Source organism: Elaeis guineensis, chromosome 14 (assembly GCF_000442705.2).
Source record: "Elaeis guineensis isolate ETL-2024a chromosome 14, EG11, whole genome shotgun sequence".
NCBI classification, from domain to species: Eukaryota; Viridiplantae; Streptophyta; class Magnoliopsida; order Arecales; family Arecaceae; genus Elaeis; species Elaeis guineensis.
The window spans coordinates 65,546,285-65,555,129 of record NC_026006.2 but is presented as its reverse complement, the minus strand read 5'-3'; the positions used below and the strand labels follow the sequence as shown (position 1 = coordinate 65,555,129).

The window sequence follows — 8,845 nt, the reverse complement described above, 5'->3', positions numbered from 1 at the left end:
GGCACCGTTGTGGTCCACCCCACCTTCGACGGGGAGTGAAAGGACAACATCGATAGGGATTGCTCCTCACTAAATCTTCTTCTCCCTCATCCGTCGCAAGAAGTGCGAGAGAACGAAGGAGGAGGGGTGGCTGTCGGAGGATAATTATGTTTAAAAATTTTATTATAAAATTATCAAAATAATGATAATTTGGATAGCCATTTTTTTTTGATAATCTAAATTATCTTATAAAAAATAATTTGAATTATCAAAATAATCTAAATTATCAAATTAAAAAATATATTAAATATAATAATATAAATAATTATATTAAAATTTTAATAATCTGAATAGATTGCCAAATGCAACCTAAAGTCTATCCCAGTAGCATGGCAGCCTTCGTGGTATCCTCGTTGCCACATCGCCCATCACTTCTAAGCCGTTGGAAGATTTCCAGCCCCGACCAGAAATCTACTTGGCCTCATAGTTTGACGCACCAAGACCAAGTACAAACAGAAGCACTGCCAAAAGCTGATGTCAAGTGTAATAATGTGGCTCCTCCAAGTGACCCGTGCGCAATCATTTGAGAGAACGGGTCCAGGCACCTGCTTACCTCTGCTTCGAGATTAGAGGATACTAATCAGAATAAAACACCTATTAGTCTCAAAAGAAGACCAACATTTCTATGGTCGGTATGAAATACAGTAGACACTCTGGGTTCCGCACCCCCTCATAGATAAAGGGATGAACAATAATTACAACTCATTTGTCAGTGTTAAAACTTAAAAGCACCGTCCAAGTCAAATTTCACACAAAAAATAACTGTGCACACTTATCCAGAGCTATGTCCTAATCCAGAACTTTATCCATTTTCCTTTTTTATTAAAAAAAACTGGAAATGAGAAATGAGATAAGATACAAATAAAATTCGATTTAAGTCCAAACTTGATCTAATTAGACTATTATCTCAAATAGTTCAGAAATTTGAATATGATCTGATTGATATTTAAGCCGAAATAATTTTAAATATTATTTTTTTTAATTTATTCAAGTTTGAATTTGGATACTAATAATCGATTAATCTTGAATTGAGTTTCGAGCCTAAAGTTTTTAAACCAAAGTTGGGCTCGAATGTCTAACCATTCAACTTACCTCAGCTCGAACGAAAGACTGAAGGCAGGTTCCAAAGAGTAAAGACGCCAGAAAGAAAGAAAAACAAACTGCCACTCCCTCCGGCCTCAACCCCACTCAGACATGCTTCACTCTCACCCATTGATATAAATATTTTATATATACCGCCAACCTGGCCCTCATCCTTGCGGCCCCATCACCGCCCTCTCTCTCTTGTAGTCTTGTGGTAGCTTCCCCCACCCAAAGCTACCACTGCCCCAAAGCTTGCACCAAATCACCCCCACACTCCCATTGCTCCATTTGACATCCCCTCTGCATCTCATATTACCAAAAAAAAAAATAAAAATATAAAGAAAAGAAGGAAAGAGATAAAGAGAGGAGAGAGATCCAAAGATAGGCCAAAAAAGACCACTTGTTAGTACTGGTAGTATCAGCAGAGATGTTGAGGGGGAGCACAGGGATCATTGGAGTGGTGAACTTTATCACGTTTCTGGTGTCGATTCCGATACTGGGAGGGGGGATATGGCTGAGTGCCCGGGCCAACAACACGGACTGCCTCCGCTTCCTCCAATGGCCTATCATCATCATAGGGGTGACCATCATGGTCATCTCCCTCATGGGCTTCGCAGGCGCCTGCTATCGCATCTCCTGGCTCCTCCGTCTCTACCTCTTCGCCATGTTCTTCGTCATCGCCGCCCTCCTGGGGTTCATCGTCTTCGCCTTCGCCGTCACCGACCGCGGCCACGGCCAGGTCATCATGAACCGCGAGTTCCTCGAGTACCAGCTCTCGGACTACTCCGGGTGGCTCAAGGACCGCGTCTCCGAGCCCGGCTACTGGAGCAAGATCAGCGCCTGCCTCCGCGACGCCGGCGCCTGCAAGGGGATGGCAAGGTATGTCCGTGACCCCACCACCGGGATGCTGGTGCCGGAGCCCGCCAACAGGTTCTACGGGCGCCATCTCTCCCCTATCCAGGTGTGTTCTTTTGCTCTGTTTCTTGATTATTTAGGGGAAAGATTGAGTTTTTATTTCTTTTGAGCAAGAAAGATTGGACATTTATTCGTTTAGAGCAAAAAAAAAAAGTTTGGGTTTTGAGGAGCAGGGGATCACAAAGGTGGGATTTTTGGGTGTCGGTGTTCTTTAATTCATGATTTGGTGGTGATTCCCCTTTTGATTGATTTAGCGAGGATTGGATCATGGTTGTCTCTTTTCTTCTATTATTATAATGATTTTTTATTATATGGATCCGTATACTCTGCATAGTAGAACATGATGGTTTATTTTTATTATTATTTTTCTTTTACTTTTCTATGTTCTTTCTTCCTCTCTTCATCTGTTTTTTTTTTTTTTTTGTATTCTGCTATTATATACTGTTTTGATTTTTTTTTTTTGCCCCCTCTCGTGCCATAGCAAGCATGGCTAGCAATCAGACGGTACTTGATGATTTTCTTCTGACTTGGCAAATATATTTCCCTATTGCCTGCCCTCTATAAGATTTCGTAGGTATAAGGGTAAGAAATGGATAGCTTAGCATGTTAGTCTTCTAACTGCTAATTAAGACTTAAAATTAGAAGGTGAATATGGATTGGGTAGGCCATTGCTTATACCCAGCTTGCAATTGGGAATCACTAACCCATATCTATCCAGGACCCACCAACGGCCAAGATGGGGCTAGTAGAGTTAGAGGAGGCGGATTGGGATGGGTTGGGATCGATAAAATTGCAAAAATCTTTTTTCTTCATATTAATGAAAAAAAATAATATAAAAGTAAAATCTCGGTACTTCATATAATATTAAATAAAACAAGACTCGAAGATATAAAATGTATGAAACTAAATTTTTAATAATAATAATAAGAATAATACAGAAATATTGTTCTTTAAAAAATTAAATATCTCTTAAACGAAGAAAATAATTAACTAAAAAAAGGGAACAACTAAGCATGTATCTTGTAGCCTTTCATTTGATTATTCTTTATCATAATACTTTCCTCTCTATTATCATCCAAATCATCAAGGTTTATATATAATTGGATCAAATTTGGGACAGGTATTGCCATTAGCCGCACCTGCCCTGGATCTGCTGTGGGTTTTAAAATGAAGATCCACCCCCACCAGTGATCTAAATGAGATGGATAAAACTCGTCCCATTCAAGTTGAGAAAAACCCACCCCATTAGAGTTGAGTTGGGTGGCATACCCCATGTGACAATGTAAATTGCCACCCCCATTCCCCCACTTTCTAATATGGATGCAGACATCCTATTTTTCATGTTAGACATTAGAAAAATGCTTCCTAAGTAAAGTTAAGAGGATGCATTCAACAGTTATGGACATCAACAACAAGCTCTCCATCCCATCTACTTGACAATTTATTAATTGGAATCTGGAACATAGTAATAGAGGGAAAGAAAATGAAACAAGCAAAGAAAGTCCATGTCTACTTTTTCATGTTGTTAGAGATCTTTGTTAAGAAAAAAGGTAATCAAAGGACACCAGAGCTGCATCATATGACAGAGGGACTATAGAGGTTCCTTGGTCCACTTTTTTTTGCAACAAACAGACAGGAGGACCACCATAGCTGCATGATTGAAGAATAAGGGTTTTTTTTTTTCTTTTTTTTTTCTTTTTGTCTCCCACCAACGGTGAGACCTACCACCATTAAAGATTGGGAGGGCAGCTTCCAATCAATAGAAGAAAGAAACATGGGAGGAAGAGGAAGGCTGGAGTGGCTTTCAACTCCTGTCATTTGTCTTGATGGCTGATTAGATAAGGCCAGCAGCATATGTTCTTTTGTAGTGGGGGCCATCCTTGCCATTGAATCCTCCCTGCATCTCCTGCCCTGACACCATAACTGTTAAGGATTCTTTTAGGTTCTTCAGTGCAAGGAACCAACTTGAAAATAATCCAATCTAATTTAAGTTTGGAAGGAGCTTTTGTTGGCTTTAAAGAACGCACAGACCAAACTCTAGGTAATAGTTCTTAAAATTACTTTTAGCCATGAAATATCATATGCCATCAATACAGGGTTGGTACTTTTGGATCAATATTTTATTGGTCATATCTTGAAAATGTCATATGATGGGCTTGCAGCCTAATAGAAGTAGTGCATATGGTGGATAGAAAATTATGAGCCATCACAACTTTCGCCATAGGAATGATAAACTTTGCCATATATGATGCCGTTTCAATAATCTTCACTTTTCTAATATGAGTTAAGCTTCATTATACGAAAAAAGAAACCAAGATGCTGGCATAATTGAAAATTTAGTCCTTCAATTAAACAAACAGCAATGGATTTTTCAGAAGTTTGCATGGGGTCAGGCTTAAGATCGCCCGACCTATTAACTTGGTGGTTTCTGATGCTTGATGATGCAGTCTGGGTGTTGCAAGCCGCCCACATCATGCGGCTTCACTTATGTGAATGAGACTCTGTGGACTGCTGGAGGAGTGACAGCGGTGCCTGATCCTGATTGCGGCAGGTGGAGCAACAACCAGCAGCAGCTGTGCTACGAGTGCGGCTCTTGCAAGGCCGGGGTTCTTGCAAGCATCAGGCATAGCTGGAGGAAGGCCTCTGTGATCAACATTGTGGTGCTGATTATTCTTGTGATTGTATACATCATCGCATGTGCTGCATTCCGGAACAGCAAGAGGATAGACAACGATGAGCCGTTCGGAGTGAACAGGATGACTAAAGCAAGGCCTAGCAGGCTCCACTTTTAACCAGGCTGTAGGATATCTGTTTTCTGCGTATCAAAGAGAAATTGGATACTTAGAAGGTTTGGTATATGATCTCTTCTTTTAAGGTGTCCTTATTTCACCAGCAATTTGTTTCTTGGTCTTTTAACGACCTAAGGAAGAGCAGAAGCTTGAATCAAGATTCTTTGCGCTTGGTGGTGGTTGTGTCCTAGTTTTGTTTGGTTCCATTCTGTTTGAGTACAGTACAAGTTATCTACTGAGAAACAGCAAGTTATTTCATCCTAGTCTCCTAGAAGTTTCTGTTTTAGCCTCTTCAAGTTACTGTGCTTGTGTTGACTATTAATCATGTTAATCACATGTTTCTTTCTTTTTTTGTGAAGTTACCGAAGTTTAAGATTGGCATTACTTGGATTGTACTGAATGAAAAAGATTTATATACTGAGAAGAATTTTCTGTAGATCCTTTCCGGACCCCCTGGTGCCAGTGGAAAGGGAAAACTTATCCATCTGGTCTGCCTGCCTGCTAGGGAAGCAGCTTCTTTGTGAAATTGTTAATATTTTAAAGCATGGTCCTCCATATTGGATGTAAAAATAATCTCCCTCTCTCCTTCCCAACCTGTTCTAACTGTTTCAATCTCAACAACCAACTGTACTGATTGTTAGTGCTAAACTGAAATATTAAACATTGAAATCGGCTCGGGGGTTGCAAATGGAACTGTTCATGTAATTTTGTTGTCTTGAGCCTACTTCCATATATTTTACATTGGTGCCGAGCACTTGCAAATCTAATTACTATAGTTGGTGATTATTTCATTTTCCTTCCATTTATACATATTCACATGTAACTGGCTCTAAAGCATCTTAAGATTTGCAAAAGAAATTCATGGGCTGGAGTTGCAGTACTTGGTCATGCAGAATATGAGAACAAAATATTTTTAGAATGTCAGTTTAAGTGTTTTCCCAACCAACACCCCACGACGCAAAAAAGGTAAAAGGAATTATGCTCTAATGTTAATAAGCTCTTTATGCTATCATAGTACACAATTATATATTTTTGTGTAGAAAAAAAAAATTCTATTAATATTTAGTGTTTATATGAATTGCATGTTATATTTGTAATCTAATGTTTGAAGTAGTTCCAGCAAATTTGCCGAGACTAGTTTTGTTGGGACAAACCGACTGATCCCTAAATATCGATCAATCTCCAGTCAAATTCGACCAACATCCGACTCTGTCCACCAAACAGATAGACGATCCTGAAGGTGACTACCGACTGAGTTTCGATCAAGCAGGCCAACCGACCGACTTCATGGCCAACTCACCGTGGCTGACTTACCATCTTCATGGCCGACTCACCATGGCCGACCAATCGTCTTCATGGCCGACTTACCATCTTCATGGCCGACTCACCATGGCCTGACTTACCATCTTCATGGCCGACTGACTATCTTCATGACCGACTGTCAAACAACCAACTGCCAAATATATAAACACGATACTATAACCGTCACACGCAGCTATTAGTCGCATATCGTGGTGCAATTAGTGGGGATTAACAATCCACACGCAATTATAGCCCGATGATTTAGTGCCATAAAGTGTGGGACCACGTCCGACGATTACAACAATCTCATCTATAAAAAGAGATAAGGCAACAGCATCGGTAAGCCATTTTTGGCCTGAGCTCTACTACTCAATCATTCAAACTTACTGTTGCCCAGTCTCTCTCTCTGACTTAAGCATCGGAGGATCTCCATCGGAGGTAACTCCGATCAGTGTGGACTTCATTTTGCAGGTGTTCGTTCCCGACGAACAGGTGATGAGAGAATTGGCCACAACAGATTGGCGCATCAAAAAGGAGGCAAAACAACTCGTAATGACAAAAACTAGAGCTTAACGATCAACAGCAATCGGATCGGTGAGACACTTCCCGTCGAGAAGAGGCTCCTCCCCTCCCTTCGGTAGCAGAGCCCAGTTCTCCGTGCTCACCACGGACGTCCAGATTGTTGTAATTATGCAGCAAATGAATGTTCTCACGGAGGCAGTCAAAAGCCTCCAACAGCAGTAGACCCAGCCACTACAGCCATCGGCTGAGCAACCGATGGTGCATTCAGTGCCTTACAGGCACAACCACCATCATCTGCGGCGATCTTCGTCTCCTCCACCAAAGCGGCTGTCTCGGCTCTCTTAACGAGATGAGTAGCGGTACTCGCGATGCTCTTGACACGCCACCCACCATTCACGGCGCCTCTCTCCTTCCCAGTTGGATCGGGCACGAAAAGAAAAATGACCACGAACACCGTCTGCCTCTCCCTCTAATTCATCGAGAGGTTTAACCTCTGGAGTCTCCCACCACCAGCGGCTTGACGACTATGAACGTAAGTTCGAGAAAATCGATCGCCAACTTGCCCAGCTTCAGATGGACGGTCAGAAGTCTTTAAATGACTTCGATTTCTGTGCTGCCCAACCTCTCTCTTGACTTATCCTGGATAAATCGATCCCAACTCGGTTCAAGATGCCCCATGTGGAGTCCTATGACGATTCTACCGATCCAATTGATCACTTTGAGAGCTACAAGGCTCTTATAACGATCCGAGGGGGCAACCGACGCCCTCCTATGCATCGGCTTTTCGACTACACTTTGGAAGGCTGCTCAGGTCTGGTACTCCGAATTCGATCGAAAAGCATTCACTCCTTCGGACGGCTGGAACATCCCTTCGTGGCCCACTTCAGCACTAGCTGAAAGCCACCACGAACCTCGGATGGTCTCTTCTTGATCAAGCAAGGAGAGACCGAAATACTTTGAAATTTCGTGGCCCGATTCAATGCGGCCATACTTGAGGTCAGGGACCTCAACGAAGACATAGCCATATTGGCCATGAAAAGAGGTCCGAGGGGGTCCCGATTCATGTACTCTTTGGACAAGACCCTCTCCCATACTTATCCCAAACTTCTGGAGTGTGCATACAAGTATATGCATGCAGACGAAGGAGCTTCTGACCAACACCAAACAAAAGGTAAGGGTCAGAAAATGAAAAAATAGAAGAAGGGAGAAGCTTCGACCGAATCAAGTTGGCCACCTTTCAATGAGCGAGCTTCGCATTGACGACGAAATCCAAGGCCGAACTACGACAGGTATGACTTCTGTACTCCTCTCTCTGCTCCTCATGCACAGATCCTCCTAGAAATCGAAGGAGCAGGATATCTACAACCACCCCCACCGATGAAAGTGCCATCGAAAAGCCACGATCGGAAAAAATACTGTCAGTTCCATCATGATCATGGTCACGATACCAAATAGTGCATCCAACTTAGGGACGAGATAGAGGCTCTAATTCGATGAGACTATCTCGAAAAGTATCAGAGAGATCCGTCGGATCAACCTCCTGTCGATCGACGACCTTAGCCGTACATTGAGGAAGTTATAAATAATCAGCCGACTGCAGGGATGATCAACATGATCTCCAGACAACTGAATTGAGGAATAACTCTCAAGAAAGAGTCGGCGAAATGATAACAACTCAATGTAATAACTTTTTTGAAAGAGGATGTTTGGAGAATTCAAATTCCTCACGATGATGCTGTTGTTGTTCTGATAATTAGCTAATAAAAGTACAACAAATATTTTGTTCTACTCGACTTCCTTCCGAATGCAACTACTCGGAGAATTCAATATATTGCATCACTATTTAAGTTCAACCGACTATTAAATGATGGGTAGTCAATTCCTGTCAATATCAATATTTTGATTTTCACTGTAAAAGTCAGAAGATCGACTATCTTGACTCTGAATATTCTTCGACTTTCACTGTAAAAGCCAGATAGACTATCTCGACTCCGAATATACTTCGACTTTACTATAAAAGCCAGAAGATCGACTATCTCAACATCGATTATATTTTAACTTTTACTGTAAAAGCCAGAAGATCGACTATTTTGACACCAAATATATTTCGCTTTCACTGTAAAAGCCAAAAAATCGACTACTCGATGCAGAATATATTTCGACTTTCAGTATAAAAGTCAGAAAACCGACCTATC

General features: G+C 41.6%; 1 protein-coding gene across 1 annotated transcript; it reads left to right on the top strand.

Annotated features, from left to right (window-relative positions):
* The first annotated feature begins 1,393 nt into the window (after window positions 1–1,393).
* LOC105034175 (tetraspanin-3) lies at window positions 1,394–5,262 on the top strand. Its single transcript, XM_010909225.4, has 2 exons — window positions 1,394–2,083; window positions 4,485–5,262. Exons 1-2 carry the CDS (start codon window positions 1,550–1,552, stop codon window positions 4,827–4,829), a joined length of 879 nt encoding a protein of 292 aa, XP_010907527.1. The 5' UTR covers window positions 1,394–1,549; the 3' UTR covers window positions 4,830–5,262.
* Window positions 5,263–8,845: the final 3,583 nt, after the last annotated feature.